Source organism: Cyanistes caeruleus, chromosome 17, assembly GCF_971803275.1.
Source record: "Cyanistes caeruleus chromosome 17, bCyaCae1.hap1.1, whole genome shotgun sequence".
NCBI classification, from domain to species: Eukaryota; Metazoa; Chordata; class Aves; order Passeriformes; family Paridae; genus Cyanistes; species Cyanistes caeruleus.
The window spans coordinates 15,050,618-15,073,925 of record NC_141717.1 but is presented as its reverse complement, the minus strand read 5'-3'; the positions used below and the strand labels follow the sequence as shown (position 1 = coordinate 15,073,925).

The 23,308-nt window shown below is 49.9% G+C and overlaps 1 protein-coding gene across 2 annotated transcripts in view; it reads right to left on the bottom strand.

Annotated features, from left to right (window-relative positions):
* LMF1 (lipase maturation factor 1) overlaps window positions 1-18,209 on the bottom strand; it is a 139,782-nt gene extending 121,573 nt beyond the window's left edge. The window contains exons 1-2 of one of the 2 annotated variants that reach the window (XM_086853850.1): window positions 17,999-18,209; window positions 9,493-9,813 (exon numbers count right to left, since the gene is read on the bottom strand). In XM_086853850.1, coding sequence (XP_086709976.1) covers window positions 9,493-9,813; window positions 17,999-18,194 — 517 coding nt within the window. In that variant the 5' untranslated portion in view covers window positions 18,195-18,209. The remainder of the gene's footprint in view (window positions 1-9,492; window positions 9,814-17,998) is intronic. The other variant, XM_086853851.1, reaches the window with a different exon arrangement.
* Window positions 18,210-23,308: the final 5,099 nt, after the last annotated feature.

The window sequence follows — 23,308 nt, the reverse complement described above, 5'->3', positions numbered from 1 at the left end:
ATAATATCCTTATTCTCCATCAGGATTTGGTCCCCAAAAGGTTCCCAGGACATCTCCACAAGGTGAGGTATCCCATCCCTGGCAAGGTTGGGAATGTGGAGTTTTAACTCTCCAGCTCTTCCCTGTGGCAGAGAGGGATGGGAGCAGCCCAAGGAGCTTCATTCCCAAATCCCAATTCCCAAATCCCAGCAAGGGGGAAAGCTGGATGAGCCACAAATCCAGCCAGGGGCTCCAAAGGGTGAAGCCATGGAAAATGTGGGAAATCCACCTGTCCTGGGGTAGGATTGTGAGAGAATCACCCCAGCCACAGCCTGGCCAAGCAGAAATTGGGATTTCCCCTCCATCCAACAGGGGATTATTCCACATGGACATTTTGGAGGCTTTTCCTTCAGCCTGACCTGGATCTTCCTTCCCACCACACAAACCCACAGGTTCTTGTCCTGATCCTCCTTCCCACCACACAAACCCAGGGATTCTTGTCCCAGCGCCAGGGGGACAGGGCAGAGAGCAGAATCCCGGGATGGGCTGGGTTGGGAAGAGCCCAAAGCCCACCCAGTGCCACCCCTGCCCTGGCCAGGGACACTCCCCACTGATGCTCCAAGCCCCATCCAGCCTGGGACACTTCCAGGGATGACTCCACAACCTCTCAGCATCTTTCACACACCTTATCTTTGTCTCCTTTCCCTCAGCTAATTAATTTAATTAGCTTTTTTCATTTCCCCTCATTGCTGTGGGATCTTGGCTTCCTCAGGGCTGAGCCCCTCTGGGACACCTCCTCAAAGGGGAGTTTCCTTTATCTCTGATCTGTTTCAGAAAGGAAACTCCAAAATGTTCATTAGGTTCTCGTTTCCCATGTTTATTAATATATAACCAAAAGATTTGGCAGGTCTTCCCCAGACTTTCTGCACAAGTTCAGTCACCACAGCTTTGGCTTGAATGGCAAAAAATGGCCCTGAACTACACAGTCTCTTCATCTTTATACTTATTTTGCCACAATTAACCAGTTAACAATAGACATGTAAATTATTTTTCTTGTGACTCAATGACCCATCCCCTGTGTGCTGCACTGTGCTATTTTCTATCCAATCACCTCCTACTACCCAAAAACCTTGAGAAGAAGAAAGAAGGAAAAGAGACAACATCTTAAATCCTCCAGCTTGTCTTCTGTTCTCTAAACTAAACTCTTTTTTCACCCAGTGACTTAAGAAAACTCTCTAATCTACACACACTTTTAGCTTTTCTATTTAACAGTTTTGTTTTCATGGTGTTTTCTTGGATGTCAGAGCTTGGTATCAGAGATAAGGGCACACTCTGTGCCTCAGACTCACCCCTCAGCTAATCCAACCCAGCTCCTTCAGCTTCTCCCCCTCTTGCCAAGGCTTGAGCCTCTCCTCAGCCACTTCCAGAGCAGAGGGACACCCAGGCACTGCCACTTCCCTGGCTCTGAGCAGCAGAAAAACTCATCCACAGCTTCCAAAAGCTACTGAAAGCTTGTTGGAAAACCACAATACACCAACCAAATGAAAGCTGTAAACACTCAGGATGGAAAAACACCCTTTTTCTGGGACCTGGAGATTCCCTTCCCCGGCTCAGCAGGGAAACATCGCTGGCAGAATGCATCAAAATGAGATCCAGGATTAGTCTGGTGCACCATTAATTTCAGAACATCATTAACTTAAAAGTGTGGGGTAAGAAACCTTTCTGCCAGCTGGTTCTGGTCCCTGCCAAGCCCTCAGCACTGCACAGCCATGGTGGGGGGGAGGAAATCAGCTGGAACGGGAGCAAATGAAACCAGGCTGGTTTCTGGATTCGCTTTCTTGTGGTCACAGAGCTCTAAAAGCTGGGCTTGTGCTCTCTGTAATTACAACAGCCACGTTTAAATGGGAGCAGCATTAAAAATAAAGGAGGAAGAGGAGGAGGTTTGCTCCTCGGTGCTGGAGCCAAGCAGGGAGTGGGGAATGGGATGTCCCGTCCTGTGCATCCACCTGGATCTTCCCAAAGCATCACACCGTGCTCCCCTGGCTCAGGATTATGCAGCTGAGCCCCAGCACTCGCTTCTGCTCCTTCCCAGAGTCCACAATGATTCCAAACCCTGGTGAGGTTTGTCAGAGCCCAGTGGGGTTCGCTTTGGTCAAGTCCTGGCAGTGCCAAAAGCACTGAGGAATGAGAATCCCACTGGGAGCTGCCCCTTAGGCTGGACACTGAGTCCAGGGAAAGGGGAAAATGGGAACAGAGCCCAGGCTGGGATGAGCTCCAGCAGCAGGTGCACAGCTGGACCCCGATGGAAAACCTTGGGATCAGCATCAGGACCTGGAAAAAACAAGTGGGAATCACCTCTTGAGCGCTGCTGTAATCCTGCTGCTGCCAGCAGAAATGTTCTGCAGGTAAAATCCCAGGAAAACAGGATGCCAGGAATTCCTTGATTAAAGAAGGAATCATTTAATTGCATGAACGAATCTGGATCAGCTCCTCCTGCCCATCCACTCCCAATTCCAGCTGAGCAGATCCCACAGGATCTCCCAAGGAACTGCTCCTACCCCAAAGCGCTGCAAGGAGAGGAAAACCTTCCCCAGGCTGGGATCAGAGGGAGGGTAAAACCCCACTCCATGCTTCATTTCTGCCGTCAGGCAGGATTCACAGTGGATCTCTCAGCCCAAACATGGTTCTCATTATCCTCATTAGCTCCCAGTTGCACGGCAAGGCAGCGGTGTCACATGGAATTAATCCCTGTTTTCATTAACGTGTCATCTCCAGCGCTGCTCGCAGCATTCTTTGAAACCGATACATTCCCTCTCTTCTGGGCAGGGAGGAAGTGCCAAAAAGCAGCTTCCTGGGCAGGAAGGATGACCCCCTGAGATCCTGCAACTCTGGCTTGATGTTTGCAGAGATCATCTTTTCTTGCTGGGGACAGAGGGAGGGCAGCTCAGAGCAAAAGGGATGCGAGGCTGCGATAACAAAGAAATTCCTGAGCTCCCCTGCCAAGGCTTGATAAAGGAATAAGATATTCTAACTTTCCTTGTTGTTTTTTTGGGGGTATTTTGGAGAGCTGGGAAAATAAAACCAGGTTGCAAAAAGAGTTCTGTTTATAAAGCCCTAAAACCCTCCAATTTAGCACCGAGGTGATATGGGTTAATGAGATTTAACTAAAAATATTTCTTTTTAATACACAAAACCGGACTCTGGGTTCAGGCACAACGGGAATTTCTGCTTCCACTTCCAACCTGAATGGAAAGCTGGTCTCAGTTAAGAATTACAGCCCCTCAGTACAAGTTTGTATCACTTCCAGACATGATAAAGCAGGATTGAGACTGATGGGAAGCCCTTGCCAAGGTCACTCTGTCAAGCACAGCTGCCACATCCATTCCTGCCCGAGCACTGATCCCTGAGAACTTCCCACGTGTCCTGATAAAACCCAGGACACCCAGGTTGCTGTTCCTTTCCTCACAGCTCCTGAATTTTCAGGGTTTGGGGAAAATAATAACAATTAAAAAAAAGCTCTTCCTGAATTTTCCAAGCTGCTTAAAAATCCCTGATCCGCTGATTCCTGCTGCAGCTGGATCGGGCTGCCGGGAGCTCAAAGGGGGAATTTTCATCTGCTGGGCAGGACAGGGATCCTCCAAGCCAGAGGAATACCCCAGGATGGGCAGAGGGATGGATGAAAGGCTGGGAGAGTTGGGATTGTTCAGCCTGGAGAAGCTTTGGGGTGAGCTGTGACCTGCCAGGACCCAGAGGGAACCTGCAAGATGGAGAGAGAGAGAGGATTTAGGAGGAATGGAGTGACAGGAAAAGGAGGGATGGCTTCAGATGGACAGAGGGCAGGGTTAGGTGGGATACTGGGATGGAATGTGAGGATGGTGAGGCCCTGGATGTGCCCAAGGCCAGGTTTGAAGCACCCTGGGATTGTGGAAAGTGTCCCTGCCATGGCAGGGCTGGGATGGGCTCATCCTCAAATCCCAACCCAAACCATTCCAGGATGATTCCACTCCCACTCTTGTGCCCTCACCGTCCAAAGGTCACAAACCAAAGTGCTTAAAAATGGGAATGTTCTGCCAAATCCAGCCCTGATTCACACCTTGGCTGCTTTCCAGCCCAGAGTAAGAAACTCAAGGATGTGTCTCCAACCTTTATCGGGCTGGATCACTCTGGACAAAGCCCCTTAAATCTCAGAACCCAAAGGTGTAGAAAATAAGAGCAAAAAGCCCTGGAATAGTCTCATTTAATGGGCACTAACACCCTCCTGGAGAGGGAAAACACTCCCAGAGCACCTCCTGAGCCCCAGCAGCCACTGGAGCTCCCCCTGATTAAATCCTGCACGGTTCAAGTGCTTTCTAACAAGAATAAACCTCACAAACCCTCCACCACACACTAGCCCTTCCTCTTTCTCTGCTGCAGATGAACTCCTGAGGACACTCATTTAATTGCAATTAAATCACCTGCCTCAGAGCCAAGCCTCCCTGACCTGCTGCACACTTGTCCTTCCAAAATGTCCTTTAATACAAAACTTCCCAGCTCTTCTGCTCCAGCAGCCAAAGATGAAAAACCACCAGGAACTCAGGGGCACAAACTCAGGCATCTCCCCCACTCTGTGTAATATTTTGGGTGTCAAAGGGAATATTGCATATTCTTTGCAGGATAAAAAGGTGCTGCTTGGGCTTTTTTTGGACCCTAAAATCCCCTGGCTTGGGCTTTTTTTGGACTCTAAAATCCCTGCTTGGGCTTCTTTTGGACCCCAAAATCCCTGCATAGGCTTCTTTTGGACCCCAAAATCCCTGCTTGGGTTTATTTTGGACCCCAAAATCCCTGCCTGGGCTTCTTTTGGACCCCAAAATCCCTGCTTGGGTTTATTTTGGACCCCAAAATCCCTGCCTGGGCTTCTTTTGGACCCCAAAATCCCTGCTGGCAGCAGCTGCACTGCCCTTTTCTACAAGGGAAGAACACACTGAGAAGAACCTTGCAGCCACCTTGTGCTGTAACATTTTATTTATTGGCTTGTTTAACTTATTCCCTTGAGCTCCTGTAACTCAACCAGAATCCTGAAAGAAAATAAAGGCAGCAGGACTGAAAATCCCACAATTCCAGCCTTTTTTTATTTTTTTTTTGTTTTTTTCCTCTCCAATCTGTGCTGACAGTGGGCTTTGGGAAACAACAATAACCCAGGGGAAGGAAGGGTTCTGAGATGCCAGTTGGAAATGCTGGGAGGGAGGAAACAACAGGAGAAGAAGCAGGAGATCAGTGGCAGAGTAGCTGAAAAGTTTGTTTCTGTAAGAAAATGGAATAGCTCTCTGGAGACACCTTACTGGGGGATAAAAGTGAATTTATCCCAGAATTACCCAGTCACTTTAGAAGTGCATTAGTGATTCTGGTTTAAAAAAAAAAAACTGATTTAATTCCTGCTGGAAGCTTCTCCCACAGAGCTTGTCCTGCTCATCCCCACAAACACCAATCCCACAGGGAATGACTCCACAAATGGAGACCTCCTGGGGTCACCTGCAGCAAAGATTTGGATCAAACCAGAGAGCTTTCCCCATATTCTTGTTTAAATGGCTGAAAATCCACGATGGGAATATTCAGGAGGGAGAAAGGCAAAGGGATTTGTGGAGCTGCACTCTGGAAAAGCTGGATTTGCAGGCTAAAAAAAAAATGGATGTTGGACTATGAGGAATTCCCACAAAAATCTTTTTAAAAAAACACCTTTAAACAGCTTCAACTCAGACTGCTTACTATCATTTTACTCCTATTTTACTACAGCAGAAATGACAGGAATAATCAAGGTTAAAATGAACATAATGATTCAGCACTTCACCCAACGGGTCAGATATTAAATATTAAATATTCCTCTGCCCTGGCAGATTTTGAGCTTCTTGACAGTCTCCTACTTCAAAAGGAAAAAGTTCAAAGTGGCAGATGGGGGGGGAAAAAAAAGGGGAAAAAAAAATAAAAATCCAGTATTTTTACACGCTTCTGATGGAAGCGTGACACCATCACGTGGGTGGCCTTGACCCCAAACACATCCAGCTTCCATCTGCACAGCCCCACAGCTGCTTTGGGAAACTCAGAACCACAAAAGTCACATTTCAAGGTGGAAAGCACCGGCAATCTCAACCCCACATCTCCCAGGCACCAAAATCGATGCGTTTGTCTGCAAAGTCACTTCAATTTTCACTTTAACCACCAAAGTGCATCTGTTCAGACTCAAGGATGATAAACTGGCAAAGTCGAGGGACACAAAACCTGCCAAAAAACTCACCCCAGTACAAACAGCCCAGAGGAGCAGTTTGGGGAGGGTTTTAAGAGTCTCTGGTGTTGGCTGTGCTGTCCCCAGGCTCGTGGATGTTCCCCAGGTGGGGCCAGGGCAGGCAGGGAACGTGTCCTGCCCTTCAAAGGCCACACTTTGCTCTTCTAAAGCTTCCCCTGGCTGAGCCCAAGCCAGCTGGGCAGAAGTTGAAAGAGCTGCTCCTTCAGCAGCCCAAAATAAATAGGGACATTTAAAATTAAAATAGACAAAAAGGCGATAAAAGGAATAAATTGTCCCTCACTGGCCTAAAGAAGAGAGCTCTATTCCTGCTGACCACGCTGGATTTTCCCTGGAGTGGCTTCCCAGGGAAAGCTCAGCAGAGGATTTTGGTGGATGGAGAAGAACCCACGGGGGTGGCTTGCAGGAGCCAGGCTGGGGACAGCAGGATTGGACAAAAACTCAAAATAATGGTTTTATTTTCAGCCACAGAAGGGATTATTTTTTATTATTATTATTATTTGGGCCACAGGAGGAATTTCCTGCTCCCTTCAGACACCTCTCTGCTGAGCTGCCTCCAGCCAGGAACGCTGCCCTTGTCCTTCCCCTCTCCAGGACAGCTCTGGTATCTTGCAGTGCTCTGGAGAACTCATCAAAACCTCTCAATCTGCCCCAAATCGGGAGCAAGACAATCACTGCACCATCTAACCCCACCCACAAACCCCTGTGAGAAGGGATTGTTAAAGCCAGCCTTGGTTTTTGAGTCCAGCCTAAGTTTTAAGGACAATACTGCAGATTTTGGGTTCTCTGAGCTCTTCCCTTTCCACCACCACAACTCCTGAAGGACAGAGAGAAGGGAGTGAATCCTGCTTTGCTGTTTCCACGGGTTTCCCTGCACTGGAAGCAGCCAGCATCCCTCTCCCCAGGGAATTCCGTGTCACACTGCAGGGATAACCTGCTGCTCTGACCCATCCCACAGGATCTGATGATGAAAATGAGAATTTTTCACACAGCTGAATGAGCTTGGGTTCTTCTCCCTCAGCCCTTCCCAAGAACCACCTCATTTCCTGCTTAAAACAGAGGAAAAGAAGTGGAGGGATCATCTCTAATCCCCCCTTCTCTCCTATCCCTTTCCCCTCTTGGTCTTTTTGTTGTACACCAGGCGAAATTTCGCCCCCCCAAATTTCAAGGGACAAAAAAGGGGAAGAAAAAAATTTAAAAAATAAATAAAACCCAGCCTTATCTCAACTATCAAAAGTCAATTCCTTTCAACCACGACAGGTAAACTGCAGGCTCTGTGTGCATTCCACTCCTCCCAGCCTGGAGCTGGGAAAGGACCCCAGGACTCATCCCTGAGCTTCCCCCTGGATCAGGAGCAGGGCTTTGGATATGGGGTGGTGGAGGAGAGGAAAAGCTCCTCCCTGTATCCCCCACCCTTTGCCTCTTCCCTAAAAAAAGGTGCCAAACCAGCCACAACTGGAATTATTTTGGGAAAAGCTCCAGAGTTGTGCAGGGCTGTCAGAGGAGACAGGAAAAGAGGGAGCAGAGGAGCAGCACAGCACACACTGCTCCAAGACATGGAAAAAAAACCACATTCCAGGTGGGCTTTTGTTTTAAAAATAAAACTACAAGAGCTCTACAGCCACGGGGAGCACTCCAGAGAGCTGTGGGCACTAATGAGAGCCTGTCTTAATTATCCCACTGCTCCAGGAATGAACAGATCAAACCTCCAGCCTCGGAGTCACTGCAGCTTCAGGGGGAGGTTGTTGGGATTTTTTTTTCCCTTTCTCCCCTCCAAACAGAAACACAAAGAGGAGGAAGGATCACATCCATGTTTTACTCCTGTATCCCAGGAAGCCAAATCACGAGGATGCTCCAACTTCTGCCCTTTGACATTAAAACATCTAGAAAACAGACAAGAAATTCTGGAATAATTTGGAAACAGGCAATAGAAAACCATCCACGGAGTTGTTTTTCCACCTCTGTTTGGTTTCACAGCTCTAAGTTCATGCTGAGTTAAGAGCTCAGAGAATGGAGCTTTTCAGAGGCTGTTCTCCTTCACCCACTTACATTCCAGCTGCAGTGGGATGGGAATGAATGGGGCAGCACATGCAAATCCTTAAAACTAAACCCACTGAGCCCATCTGTGGGAAAGGTGTCCTGTTGTAAAGCCAGAAAATTTGGGAAGAATCCCTGGGCACCTCTTGATGGCAGAACCTTTTCCCTCCCCACGACCTCAGCAGCAGGCAGAGAGGCACCTCAGGAGGTGACCTAATGAAATTTGGGATTTCAACCAATGTATTTGGGGCCTTAAGGAGAGCAAGGACAACCTAAACCCTTTATTTCAGCACCACAGCCCTTCCCTGCAGCACGGGGATTTACACAGAGTCAGGGTTTCTCCTTTTCCCCCAGGGGCTTTCTGTGCTTAGTGTGGAATAGAGAATTCCAGCTCTCTCCTGGACAGAGCTGAAAACTGAGAAACCAGCCTAAAAGGTGGATAAGATAAAAGATAATACAATTATTATTATTCATAATAATTAAATAATAAAATTATTGAGGGAGTTCCCTTGTAACAGCCATGAGGGGAAGCATGGCACAGCTGGGATAGCACAGAGTGGAATGTCATGGAATAACCTCAGTGGGAAAGGAGCCACAAGGATCATCAAATCCAATCCTGCACCAATGAACAGAGGAGAGCTCAGGGCACAAACCCCAGGTGAGACCGAGCTGGGATATTCCCATAAATCATTTGTGCCCATAAATCATTTCTGCCAGGTGCTGTTCTTATCTCACATTCCTACACGGATAATCTGCTGAGGAGCAACTGGAAATCCAAATGGCAACAGGGAAATCACAGAATCACCAGGTTGGAAGAGACCTTGAAGATCATCGAGTCCAACGCAGCCCAAACACCTCAAGCTGTTTCTTTAACACATCCAGGGATGGTGACTCCACCATCTCCCCGGGCAGACAATTCCAGTACTTCATCACCCTTTCCCTAAAAAAACTTTTCCTAATATATCCAAGGTAAATTTCCCTTGGCTCAGCTTGAGGCTGTGTCCTGTGGTTCAGTCAGAGCTGAAACCACCCTTCAGGGACTTGTGGAGAGTGCCCAGATCACCTCTGAGTCTCCTTTTCTCCAGGCTGAACAACCCCAGCTCCCTCAGCCCTTCCTCACAGCGTTTGTGTTCCCAGCCCTGTTGCCCTCCTCCTCCTCCTCCATGTGCACCATAAACAAAACAAGGGAAGAGCAGAGGAACTGAGAACCCACCAGATCTGTCCAACATTGACCAAGGAGAGGTAGAGGAGCCACAGCAGGGACATGAGGACCATGTTGGCACAGCCAGTCAGCAGCACAAAGGCCGCCAGTGCCAGGCCGGCCAGCGCCAGGCAATCCAAGGTGCTGTCCATGGCAGACCAGTCCAGGAACCAGATGAGAGTGGGGGCATAGCTCAGGGCATCCAGGCCGACCTTCCCCTTGAAGTATTTCTTGATGTCCTGCAGGTAGAGCTTGCAGGGGAGCAGCCCCTTCTCTCCTATCAGCTGCTTGTTCTGCTCAAACGCCACCAGGAAGGCCACGGCTGCGGGAGAACAAGGAGAGGGGAAAAGCCGCGTGAGGAATCACCCAGGAGGAGGGAGCTGATGTGAGTCCAGAGCTCCAGAAGGAATTCCTGGAAGGAATTCATTCCCAAGTCCTTATCTCCATTAAAATCCAACACAGTTGTTACAGTGCCCAGCAGCAGTTTCCCTGGGTTGCAGCTGGGTGATCTTTAGGGTCCCTCCCAACACAAACCATTCCAGAGTTTCTATGGACCACAAGGAATTCTATAAATCCTGTCTGGGCTTTGGAAGACAACAGATCTCCACCTTTACATGACATTACCCGGGCATCCATCAAGCACCAGAATCTCCTTACATGGAAAACACTCCAGATCTCAAAACACCGTTAATGAGAGTTTAAATTAATCTACATCACTAACGAGGTGTTCACAGAATCCAGGAGTGGTTTGGGCTGGAAGGGACCTCAGATCTTCTCACCCCACCCCTGCCACGGGACACCTTCCACTGTCCCAGGCTGCTCCAAGCCCTGTCCAGCCTGGCCTTGGGCACTGCCAGGGATCCAGGAGCAGCCACAGCTTCTCTGGGAATCTGTGCCAGGGGTTCTCCACCCTCCCAGCCAGGAATCCCTTCCCAATATCCCACCAAGCCCTGATCTCTGTTAATGTGAAGCCATTCCCTGTGTCCTGTCCCTCCACCCCCTGTCCCAAGTCCCTCTCCAGCTCTCCTGGAGCCCCTTCAGGCCCTGGAAGGGGCTCTGAGCTCTCCCTGGAGCCTTCTCTTCTCCAGGTGAGAATTCCCAGCTCTCCCAGCCTGGCTCCAGCCCTTGGAGCAGCTCTGGAATTGCTCCAACAATTCCTTCCTGCGCTGAGGACCCCGGGGCTGCTCCAAACACTCTCAATTCTTCGAGCTCATGGTTCAACCACCACAACTGCCCAAAAGAGCAGCTCTGACCCTCTGCATCCCATCACACCCTGGAAGGCTGGAAACCCCAAATCTTACCATTTTCCCATCCCTTAAATTCCCACTTTTTCCATGTCCCTACAGCTGTTCCCATCTATAGTGTTTCTGCTCCTGCCCTGAACAATCTTAGAGCAGCCAGCTGCTTTTTTTAACAGCACATCAGCAATTTAATTACAGATCCCAGACCTAGCATTTGATGTCCTACAGAGAGAGTTGGGCAGTTTTTAGGCATTATCTCATATTTTAGGCATCTCCTGCAGTTACCAATTTGCAGTTTGTAACTCCAGTAATCTCCATGTCTCAGGGAAAAAAAATAAAAATTAAAAAAAAAATGAGGAAGGCCAGCATTTCCTGATTAGGCTGCATGCACTAATTTACCCATCCTCCAAACATCACCCAAACACCAGCCACGTCACGGGCAGCAGCACCAGAGCTCTTGGGAAAAGCCAATTTGTTCCCCTCCCCGATCCTCCCTGGTTAATGATCAAATCTGTTTCCTCCCTTATCTCAATGCTGGCATTCTGCAAACAACAATCCTGGTGTTCATCTGGTGTCTCTCACTGGGAGCACTGGGGGAAGAGGCTGTGTGAAATCAGAGCCCAAATTCCCATTTCTTTGAAGTCTGGAGCAGCAACCCAAAGTCTGCAGCCCCAGGGAATCCAACTCAAAGTCCTATTCCCCAGACAAAGGTCTCCAGTGGGTTCCACTTAATCCACTTAACACTCCCCCAGCTCTCTGCACACAGCCACGGGTTTTATTCTCATTTAAAAACCACTAAAAGCCATCATCCAGCACACAGCAGAGGTCACTTGGAGGGTTCCCTTTGATTCCAGAAGATCCTGAACTCCAGGGATGGCACAATAAAGTTGGGAGTTAATTGGTTGTGTCTCTTCTCATCCATCTTTTATACACAGTGAATGATTTTACAAGTAAAAGGCATTTTTCTTCAATTATTTTACTCAATTATGGACAGAGACATGAGAAAAGCTATTTCCCACACTACAGGACTGGTTCTGGAACACAAATTAAGTGTTTTCTATTTTATCCATCTCTTTTCTACCAACACTCGGCTCAACACAACTGTGTAATCAGAAAGCCTGATGTGAAACCAGCAGAAATAAAATTCTTCTGAGCTTTGGATAGCTTAATATCTTCATTTTTGGCTTTAAAGAAAGCCAACTGAAAGCCAGTTCTGCCTTAAAACTCAGTGGCTTGATTTCCCGTGATTAGCACTGCAATTTGCTGCACGGTTTTCCAAAAGTGCTAATCAAATTCACCTCTAAATGCTCCAGAATTGCTGCCCCAACCCATAAATGCTGAGCAGGTTTTTGCCTAAAAAAGTCCAAATTAGACCCCTGTGCTGTAGGCGAGACAAACAAGGAAAGGATAAATTAGTGGGGGGGAAAAAGAGCCAGCAATTCCAGCAAAGTGCAGATTGGATGGATAAAAACCTGCTCAGCCTCCCCAGGCCTGTGGGCAGCAGAGACTGGGCTGGAGCTGCCATGAAATTCACATTTTGGGATGGCCCAGCTTGGGCTCCAAAGGGGTTTTCTCCCAGCACATCCATTTCCTTGTGCTGGGATTTCCCAGGGCACCATCCACAGTTTAAATCCATCCCGAATTTCGGGAGGATTCACCTCCCCCAGAGCAAACCCCTCTGCCTGTGTTTGTTTGAGCCATCAGCTCCCAGGTGATGCTCACATTCCCAGAGCTGCATCCTGGATCCAGCTCCCTCTCCTGGACACTCCCCATGCTCAGGCTCTGGATGGCTCCAGGCTCCCTCTCCACCCATCTCCAGCATCTTTTGGGCTCATTCCTCATTCAGCTCCCACTTCCAGCCATCCATCCCTGCTTCATCTCCCGAGGTTTCCCCCTCAGGCAGCAGCTCCTGGACACGGGGAAGAGCTGAGACTAAAGACAGAGATTGCAGCGACACAGGAGATGCCCAGATCCAGGAGGGAAAAAGGGAAGTTATTTATCATCAGCTTCTCCTTGCTTCCTCTCCCTGAACCCCAGAGAAACTGGAGCTTTAAATTCCGTGTAATAGACCCCGCTGCCTTCTCCAGGCGCCTCCCCTTTAACCTTGGCTTGGTCAAGGGGTGAAAAAGTCCCTTTTCCCCCAAAGCCTGTGCTCCTTCCTCTTCCTTAACCCTTATTCTGGAACCTCTGTCCCCTGTGTTTGGGGATTTTCCACTCTGCACCTTCCACTCCCTCCAGCTCAAACAACTTCACTTCCACTTTTTGGGCACTGCCTGGCACCACCACCCTGCAGGGCTCGGGAACCACTTCTGCTCTGTCCTGGAGCTTTTCCCTGGGATTCTGCAGCCCTGGCACAAATCCCACCACACTTCCACCACCCCTGGGCTCGCTCCCTGCACTTCTCACGGACAATTCCACGGTTTGGGATGGCTCAGTCCCGTGTTCCACCTGGCTTTGCTGCTCCTGTGCAGGTGGCAGGAGCAGCTCCGGCTCTGCCTCCCCCTGCGCAGCCTTTGACAGCTCACATGGGAGCTCTCCCTGCTGCCAGCTGAGCTTTACATAATACATGCAAATTATCGGGGCTGCTAATAGACCTTCCCTACTTATCCTCACCTCACAAGGTGCTTCTCTGTACTTTTCCATTAACTCCCCCCCTCTCTCCACCTTCTCCTTCCCCTCCCAGCCTCCCCTCTGCCCCCAAACCCAGCGTGTTCAATACCACACGGTACCAATAACCACCACCCAAGCATCCCCATCCCAAGGGATTTGCTCCATCCAGATTTCCTTGGCTCCTTCTCCCCCAGCCCAGGCTCAGCCTGTGATGGCAAAAGAACGAGAGAATCCCATCCTTCGTGCTCAGGAAAGATTTAAAGATGTGAAATCCAAAACTTTCCGGTCATATGGCTTTTTTTCTCTTTCCCCCCCTCCTCTTGTTAAAAGAAGTCTTAACTTTTCCTTAATGCCCAAACCACAAGAAGAACTGAACCAAAGCACAGAGCTTTGCCTGAAAGCCAAACTGCATTTTGCACATGCACAAAAACCCTGCCTGGAGCAGTTCATCAAGTGCCCCTTTGACCCAACGAGGCATTTGAACAGGCCCCGAGCTGGATGCTGCAAGATGAGGTTGAACTGCTGGAAAGAAGAAAGAGCACAATATTCCTTGCATTTTATTACCAGAGAAATGAATCAAATTAATTTTCAATTGATGAATTCCCCTGCTGAGTTTTGCAACACAGGAGCAACAACACCAGAGCACCGAGCGAAGGGTGAAGCCGAGCACCCACAAAAAAAACACACAACAAAGTGCTCTGTTCTTAACACCTTTTTTGTTTTCTTGCCTTTCACGGCCAAGTTGAAGACTTTGGGGTGGTTGCTCGGGGCTTTTGAAGCACTTATCTGCCTGCTGCCTCCTTGTTTGAAAATAAAAATATTGGAAAAAAAATTGGAAATAGAAAAAGCTTCCTTTTGGGTCTGAGGCTGTTCAAAACCACACCAGATGCCCTGAGAAGATTCCTCTGCTCCAGAGCAGCTCTGGGCAAGGAATGGGGGAGAGATTCCCTTCTCCAGCACCTTTGCTATTTTTTTTCCCTTTCCAGGGGGATGCAGCTGCTCAGAGGACCCAGAGCTGATGCGCTGCTGGTGCTGCACAGCCCTGCTGAAATAAAACCTTGCTGGGCAGCAAAAGCGCCTGAAGATGTTCTCTAATCCTGACCAGGCAGGCTGAAAGCTACTGGGAGCCTTTTAATAAAACCAAGGGAAGGGAAAGCAGGGGAGATGGCAGAGAAAGAGAGGAGGAAGGACACCGGGGAGAGTCAGGAGCCTACCGGAAGCCAAACCCCCCGAGAGAGCTTTAGATTTCAGATTTAGGAAGAAGGAGCATGAACCTCCCGTAGCTCTGGCGCTGGGGAAAGAAAATACTGTTAAACAATACATAAGGAGAAGGAAGATAAACTGGATTTAAATAATAGCTTTTATTTCAAAGCTCTCCACAGAGCCTGGCTGAGACTGGGGAGGGTGGTATCTAATTACTGACATTTCTACAGCTGGAATCTGATGATGGTAATCACCCAAAAAAGGCACTTAAAAATGATTTAGAAGGAGGGTGAAGGGAGCAAATAATGCACATTTGTTGTTGAGAGCTTTGGGACCAGCTATTTACCTATAAGAGCACTTCCAACAGGACCTCAAACTACTTCTGGGTCGCCAGAACATCGATCCCTGTCACAGGGAACAAACACACAGGGCAAGACCAGGATGGAAAAGCTGCAAATCTCCAAGTGCCATTTGGCCAAACCTCTGCCCTGCTCAGGTGAGGCCCCACCTGCAGAGCTGCCTCCAGCCCCAGGATCCCAGCACAGGGAGAGCCCAGAGGAGGCTCCAGGATGAGCAGAGGGACGGAGCAGCTCTGCTGGGAGAAGAGAAGCTTTGGGGTGAGCTCAGTGTGACCTTGCAGGACCTGAAGGAGCCACCAGAAAACAGGGAGAGAGACCATTCCCAAGGGATGGAATGACAGGACAATGCTGTAAGGACCAAACCTCACAGAGCCCTTTCAGCTGGATGCACTTTCCCTGCCCTCCCACTCCTGCCAGCAGCAGGTGGGGCTGGTCTCTGACCTCTCCAGCTCCTCAGATCCTCTCCCATCTCCAACCTGCCTCTCACTCAGCAGCTGCTTTGCCAGGGACTTCCCAAGCTCAGGCTGCTTCTGGAAAACCCCTTCAAAAGACACCAAAAAAGAAAGGGAGAGTCGTTCCAAGCAGAGGGGGAGAAGGGAGGGCACACAGAAGGACACGCCACACCTGCCTTGCTCTGCCTGTCCTCCTTCCACATGGGAAGATCCTCAGGGAAAACATCTCCCGTGCCTGCAGCAGGCAATGAACACCGCCTTGGCAATGGGGTGGGGGCAGGAAGGAGGTGACAAGCCCTCAGACCACACTTTGGGGTCACCAGGCACCCCAAATTGTGTTTCTCTCCATACCATCCTCAAGGTTCTTCACTCTCCCACCCAGGAGGGGAACAATCCCTCAGCTCCAATCGCGTTCCCCGACACCTTAACACAAATCCCCCCAAAGGATTTGCTGCTCAGCCCAGCAGGAAGGAAAGGGTTACACATAAAAGGGTGAAAGGAAAGAAAGGGGGAAAACATCCCACGGCTGAGGAATGTCAAACTGTCACAACGGCATCAACCGTCTCCTCAGCGAGTCTGAGCCTCGGCGCGCGCGGAATCGCCGCGTCTGGGAGAAAAATCAGCTGTCACGGCAAACGCTTCCATCTCCAGAAAAAAACCTGGATGAGCAGCTTGGCACAGAGGCACAGAACTGTTTGCTGCTATTTCTAAACCCAGGCACTCCAAAGAGATCAAAGGGCAGCTCTCCTTTGCGCTGGAGCATCCCAGGGCTGTATGGAAGCTGCCTGCTCGCAGCCTCTCCAGCTCACACACACAACCAGCACTTCCCACCCCACAAATTCCGCTGGGGCAGCTCTCCTGCACTGCCAGCACTGCCTGAGCTGGCTCAAACCAGGCCCAGCTCCCTGGCTTTGGCTCATTTAGCTTTGGCTCATCCCAAACCAGCAGCAGAGCTCCCCAGGGCCTGAGCACAGCCAACACAAGTTGCACAACAAGCAGGTGAACTTTTCCTCTCCTCCTCCTCTTCCCTTAACCAGAGACACAAACATTCTCCTGCCCTGCTTCTCCCAGCTCTAGGACCCCAAACTCTCTGCCACCCCACTCTCCAAAAGGTTTCCTCACTCCACACTACAGAAGCATTTTGGGGTCTCCCTCCCTCCCTCCATTCAGCCACTCCCTGGTATTCCCACTCCTCTCTCATGCTAGAAAAACTTTTAAAAAAAAGAACTCTCCCTCTTTTTTAAGCAGCCCACATTCACTCACCAAACTTCATTTCAGCCTCCAGCTCAGCCTCTCCCAGCCTCCTTTTCTCCTGCACCCCCTCAGTTTCAATCACTTCCACCTGTAACTCACCTGACCCCAATCCGATCCTTGTCCCCCCTCTCAACCTCATTGTCCCAGATGTCCCACTCACCACAAAATCCCACACCTTTGATTTCCACCAATTCCCACCCCTCCAGCCAGCCCCCGCTCCCCTCTCATCCCTCCACACCCCCTTTGCTCCCAGGTGTGGTGCATTTATCAGCCCAAATCCACCACCCACCGAAGGCACAGCAGAGAGCACTAATCAGTTTTTCATAAGGAAACTGCAAACTGAGCCACGGGAAACTCAGCAGCCTGGATTTACACACGGGGGAATATCGGAATCGCTTTCATTTTGACTGAAGGAGTCATAACCCTGCATTTCACCGAGAGCTGAAACCAAACTAGAACCAGAGCACGTGTCAAAACCATACGAAACTACAACTTCTGCATGGTTTTGATGCAAAATAATCTAAGCAGGCTGGCAGGCTACAAATTCTAACGATTCTGTAGACAAATCTAGGGCAAGTTTTGAATTTGTAGCGTAGTGTGTTACTTGTCAGTTTGGGTTTCACTGTAAATATTTTTAAGCGGAGCACCGGTGGGTTCTGAGCACAGCTCTCAGTGCCAAAGCAAGAGGCAAACAAGCACGGCAGAGGCTGGAAACTGCTTTTACTGTGGGATTTTTTAAGGTCATGTTGATTCTATGTCCTGGTTATTGGTGGTGTTGGCACTCAGGGGTGGCATCTGTCCCTCAGTCCTGCTGCTGCACAAGACACGGAGTTCCTCTCTCACAGCTTCAGGGGAAAGGATGAGCAGCTCCAAGCAGCTCTGCTGAGAGGCACCAGCCCCGTGGTGCCAGCAAACTTCTCCTTCCAGCATCACCAGCTTCCAGCATCACCAGCTTCCAGCATCACCAGCTTCCAGCATCACCAGCGCCATCCAGCCATCAGCCACAGGGTCCCCAATCCACCAGGAAAGTGCGAGCGGAAAAGAGAATCATGGAATACGTAGAGATGGAGGAAAGCCACAAGGATCATAAAAGTATAGAATATCATGAAGTGGGAGGGATAAAGATCATCGAGTCCAGCTACTGTTCCTGTACAGGACATCCCCAAGGATGTCACCACGCGTTTGGGAGCGGTGTTCAAAGGCTCCTGAAGCTCTGGCAGCCTTGGGAATGTGCTCATTCCCTGAGGAGCCTGCTCAGTGCCCCACCACCCTCGGGAGAGGTGGAAAAACCCTTTCCCTACTCTCCCCCAACCCTCCTTGGCACAGCTCCAGCCGCTCTCTGGGCGCCGTCCCCGGTCCCCACTCGGGGACACCGCGGGGCCACTCACAGTACAGGAAGGCAATGGAGCGCAGCAGCACGATGCGGGTCAGCCAGAAGGTGCCCGGGGAGAGCGGAGAGGCCGCGGTACCGAGCCCGGGCTCGGGGGACTCGGGGGATGCAGCGGGGGCCGCTCCGGGAGCTCCATCGGGGGCTCGGGCCCGGCCCGGGCCGCGCTGCCGGAGCCCCGCGCTGGGCGCCGCCATGTCGGGCACAGCGAGCATGTGCGGCCCGGCGGGGCGGGCCCTGAGGGGACACGGCGGGACAGGGGAAAACGGGCAGAAATGGGGAAAAACGGGCTGAAATGGGGGAAAACGGACAAAAATGGGGGAAAACGAGCAGAAATGGGGAGATTTCGCTGCAAAACGGCGCTGCCGTGTCGGGCAGAGCGAGCCTGTGCGGCACGGCGGGGCTGGATCTGAGGGGACACGGCGGAGACGGGGAGAAATGGGGAGAAACCGGGGAAAATGGGGCAGAAATGGGGAAAAACGGGGGGAAACAAGAAGAAATGGGGAGAAACGGGGGAAAGCGAGTGATAATGGGGGGAAATGGGGAAAAACGAGCAGAAACTGTGAGAATGCTCTGCAAAGCAGCGCCGCCGTGTTGGGCCCAGCAGGGCGGGACGTGGTGGGGACGGGGGCAGGAAAACGGGGAGAATTCTTTGTGAACCGGTGACAAAATGTAAAAAATGAAATAAAATTAAAATAAAATAAAAAATAAGCAGTCAGCGGGGCTGCGGAGGTGATGAGAGGTTTGGAGCATCTCTATGATGAGGCTGTGGGAGCTGGGACAGGCTGGAGAAGGGAAGCTGAGAGGGGATCCCAAACATCCAAATATTTCCAAGGGGTTTTGGAGGATGATTCCTGGCTCTGTTTGGTGGTGCTCAGTGTCAGGATGATACCCTGATACCCTGAGCTAAACCAGAATCCAAATCGCAGAATATTCTGGTTTGGTAGGGTGATGATTGAGTCCCTTCAGGGAGTGGCTCACACAGGGATTGAATCTTGGAATTATCAGCACCATGCTCTGACCAGCTGAGCTCAGGACACATTTACACAACAAATTCCACCTCAATTTATGGGAAAACTTAATTCCATGGAGGTGGCAGGAAAGGTGTGGATCTCTGGAGGAATCCCAAACCAATCCAGATACGTTCCTGTGTCACCGCTCCCTGCCTGGATAGGGGGGATCATTTTAAGTTAAATTTCTCAGGTTTTCCCCATAAAATCACAGAATGGTTTGGGTTGGGAGGGACCTTAAAACTCATCCAGTTCCAATTTTAGGCACTTTACACTGTCCCAAGCTGTTCCAAGCCCTGTCCAACCTGGCCTTGGACACTTCCAGGGATCCAGGGGTAGCCACAGCTTCTCTGGGAATTCCAGCCCAGCCCCTTCCCACCCCAACAGGGAAAGATTTCCTCCTAAAATCCCATCTAAATCCACTACTTATGATGCTGCCATGATTTTTACTTTAAATAATTCAATTTAATCAAACACTTGGCTGCGTGGAGTTCATAAATAGTATTTTTGAGCATAAACATTGAGTATCCCCTTAGTAAACAGCTCCGCGCTGGTCGCTGAGAAAGCATCCGCTATCAGGTGTAACATTATTCAACACTTCCCAGCCTCTAAACCAGTCCCTTCTAAATGCCCCTTTTGTTTTTCCAGTTTCCCATCACTGCTGCTCGCATTGTTCTCCTTAGGAAAAAAAAAAAAAAAAATCATCCCACATAATGGTGCATTGTATAGGGAAGGAAAAATCAGCTGTTTGTTAAAGGCCACTGGAATATTGCAGTCCTGCTCTCCCCTTGGATCCGCCACGAGGTTGGGAGAGGAAAATTTAAATAGATGAGAGCTAATGGTTTCCTTTGTGGGGTCTTTTACAGCAAATTCCACCTTCAACGGGGATGTAAAACAAACTGGATAATTGAGGAAATTACTGCGGGGAAAGTGGAGGGTTTAGGATAAAGATTTCACAAAAAAGCGGGGGATGATTTGGGCTGGGAAGGGAATGCTGAGCTGAGCCGGTTTGCATTGCCCAGGGTCGCTCTGAGATGCACAGGGTGGGGTGGTGGCACCACACTGGGGACATCGTGTGTCAGGAGCATCTTCCCACAGGAAAAGCTGTAAATTTTAAGCCTAAACCAGTAGAAATCTGTTGTTCCTGAAAAGGACTCGATTCACATAACAGGCAGTGAAAGCCTTTCCTGGAAGATGATTCAGGCTAGAAAGAAAAACATGTGATAAATTGATTATCACATGGTTGATTAGGACATCGAATGACATCTTTCTGTCCCAAACGTGACTCCAGGATCTTTGTGTGTCCCTCCCAACTCAGAATATCTTGTGATTCCACAAATCCCTTTGTGAGGACCACCACCTGTGCCGGCTTTTCTGCTCACTCCTCAATTTCTTCTTTTTATTTTCACCTGGCGACTTCAGGAAAGAAAACACTGCAAACCCTGAGCAAGAAAGAACTCAGACAAGGTACTTCAGAGCGAGGTTTGGAGCCTTTCAAGCCTCCAGGGAAAGGCAATTCCTGAATGCCAGGCGGGCAGGGGCATCATTGATGCTCATCTTCATTCACCCAGCCGCCCCCAGCGCCACGTCCCCTATTTTGCTGTGTTCCAAACCAGCTGCAGGAGTGCCAGGGGAACAAGCCTTTACTGTCACAGCAGCCAGCAGCTGTCCCCAGCAGCACCCCAACCCCGCTGGCTGGCCCTGGCACCCGAAATCGCTCTGTGTTCATTCAGCTCCGGCCTTTCGCCCCTCTGGCTGCCAGGATTTGGGTTGAAAGGGAGCAGAGAAAGCCGAAATCAGGAGCCTGGGAGGCAGCGTGAGCATGGGGGGCTCCTCTGAAGAGAACAGACATTCAGCTGTGAATAATGCAGGCACACACCGAGCACTCAGCTGCGCTTGCTGAACGGGAGATGGGCACGGCACAAAGAATTCGGGAGCTTCCTTCTGCTAATCCATTTTTTTTCCAGCAGTAATAATTCTTCCCTTTCAAATCCCCAGTTTTCCCTGTGGAAATCTGCTCTTTAACTCCAGGATTAATCCAGGAAAGGATTTTTAGAGGAAGAACCACCTGGTTTTTTGTATATTTGTGCAGGTTAATGAGGAGGGGCTGGCTCAGAAGAGGGATCCTTAAGTGGTATCATAGGACAAGCAATTAATAATCAGAATAATCATAATTAATCACAATAATCCCCACTATTTTGAAAAGATGCCACCCAGGCTGTGCAGAAGGAAAAAAGAGATCCTTTACCAACACCTCACCTGACATTTAATGTGTAATTCACTCATGGCTGGGTTTTCATCCTGCAAAAACATTTTTGGTTTCTTGCTGGGATCTTCGAGTACTTGAATAAATAACAAATAAACTTTATTCAATAAATTTTGAATAAAAAATATTGACATCAGATGCCCTTTTTCTTTGGTATCCACTGCTCAAACCTGGAAAAGGATTTAGGAGTCTCAGGCACTCCTCTCCACTTGCATTCCAAGCAGAGAAATCAGCGGAGTCCTGCCCAGTGCAGGCCTGCAGAGTTTTTTTATCTCTACCAGGTAAATATTCGTGCTGGGAAAGAGCTGCTGTGGGATTAGGATGGAAAAACTCCCTTGGATCATCCAGTGCCAAGGCCACCCCTAACCCATGTCCCCAAGTGCCACAGCCACACGAGTTTTGGGTGAAGCAAGGCCCATTTTATGTGAACAAAAGGGAAATTTTGGACCTGAAGTGACCTGCAAGGAATGGATCCACATAAATTTAGCCTTAAAATTGTGTGAGCAGGGAGCTGAGCCTTCCCAAGCAGCCGGTGTGGGATGGGACCCACCACTATTGCCCAGCTGGAGGGAAAAGCTTGTTTTCATTGAAATTAATTAAGTTACCACCTGTCTTTTTAGTCCTTCTTTTCAGGTATCAGGAGTTTTTCTGGAAAGGCTTGAACATTGTTTCACAGCAGCCTCAGAGCTGCTGCATCCTCCAGGCTGAGTGTGAATCCTGCAGGTGTCAGAGGCTGATTTTAACACCACAGGTTCCTCTTATTTGATCAGGGTTTGCTTTTAATTCCCCATAAAGCTCTTTCTCTTTGCTCCTTGGAATTCCAGCAGTGTGCAATCTGCTGCTAGGTCAAAGGAGACCAGATAAATGAGAACTTTCCCCCTTGATCCTTGAAGGATGGAGCCCACCTTTGGGAGGAACACGGTCTGTGCATCCCAGAGCGCATCCATGGGCTCCAGAGATTCCACGTGCTCTCATCCCCTAAAAATGCCTTCCCTGGCTGCCACTGGAAAGGAAATTTTTCCTTCCTGGCACGAGCAGGGCTCTGCCTGCTCTGGAGCCAATGCACACAAGCTCTTATTCCTGCAGGAGGAAGGGGAATGGAACAGAGGAGCCGGGATGGCAGGAAGAGCAGCCTCCATCCCACAGGGATGCTGAGGATTCCCGGGTGGGAATGTGATGGAGGCAGGCACACAGACCTTGGATGTACTCCTGATTCCCAGAAACACTGGCTGAGCTAGCCAGGAACTTTATTGGAGGCCACGTCAGAAAATGAAGCAATATTCCAAATGTCAGCCTCTGCCGTGCCCACTCCGTCAGGAAGAGCTGGATCTGTTCCCCCAAATCCTCTCTAAACTGGGTGCACTCCTAAAGGCTCAGGAACCTCGGTTGTTCCCTGCCGGATCTGCGGCCTTTTCCTGGGAATGCTGATGTCAGGGCCGGCTGTGTTAGGCCAGGATGACACATCCTGTGGGATCCTGCCCTGCAGCTCCAGCCTGTGCTCATCCCTGGGCAAACATCCCCCATCCTTTGGCACACAAAATCCAGCCACGAGACCCCTGCGGGACAAACGGCCCCACTTGAACCCACTTGTTCCCTGAGCTTTATCTCATCCCATTTCACGGATGAGTGAACTTCTCAGGAAACCGGAGCTCCTGAGCACCTCCAGGTGCTCCTGGCTCCCTCCTTTCCCTGTGCTCTGGTTGTGTGAGGCTGGGGAATTGTGCTCCATCCATCCCCTGAGGAGCGACACGGGGACACGGAATGGTTGGTGTGGGATCACGGAGCCTGGACGTGCAGCAGGACACGTTCCCTGCCCCGCTCCCAGGCACGGCCTCATCCCTCTGCCCATCTCTGGAAGAAGAGGAAACAACCACCCAAAGTCATCTTCCTCCTTCTACCTGGGCTGGACAAAGAGGAATTCAAGCCTGTGGGCTGGGAAATGCAATTCCCTGCCTCAGGCAGAGCTGGGGAGCCCTGGAAGGCAGCAGCGAGCAGGGAAGAAAACCAACATGTGTAATTCCTCCTGTCCTTGGGG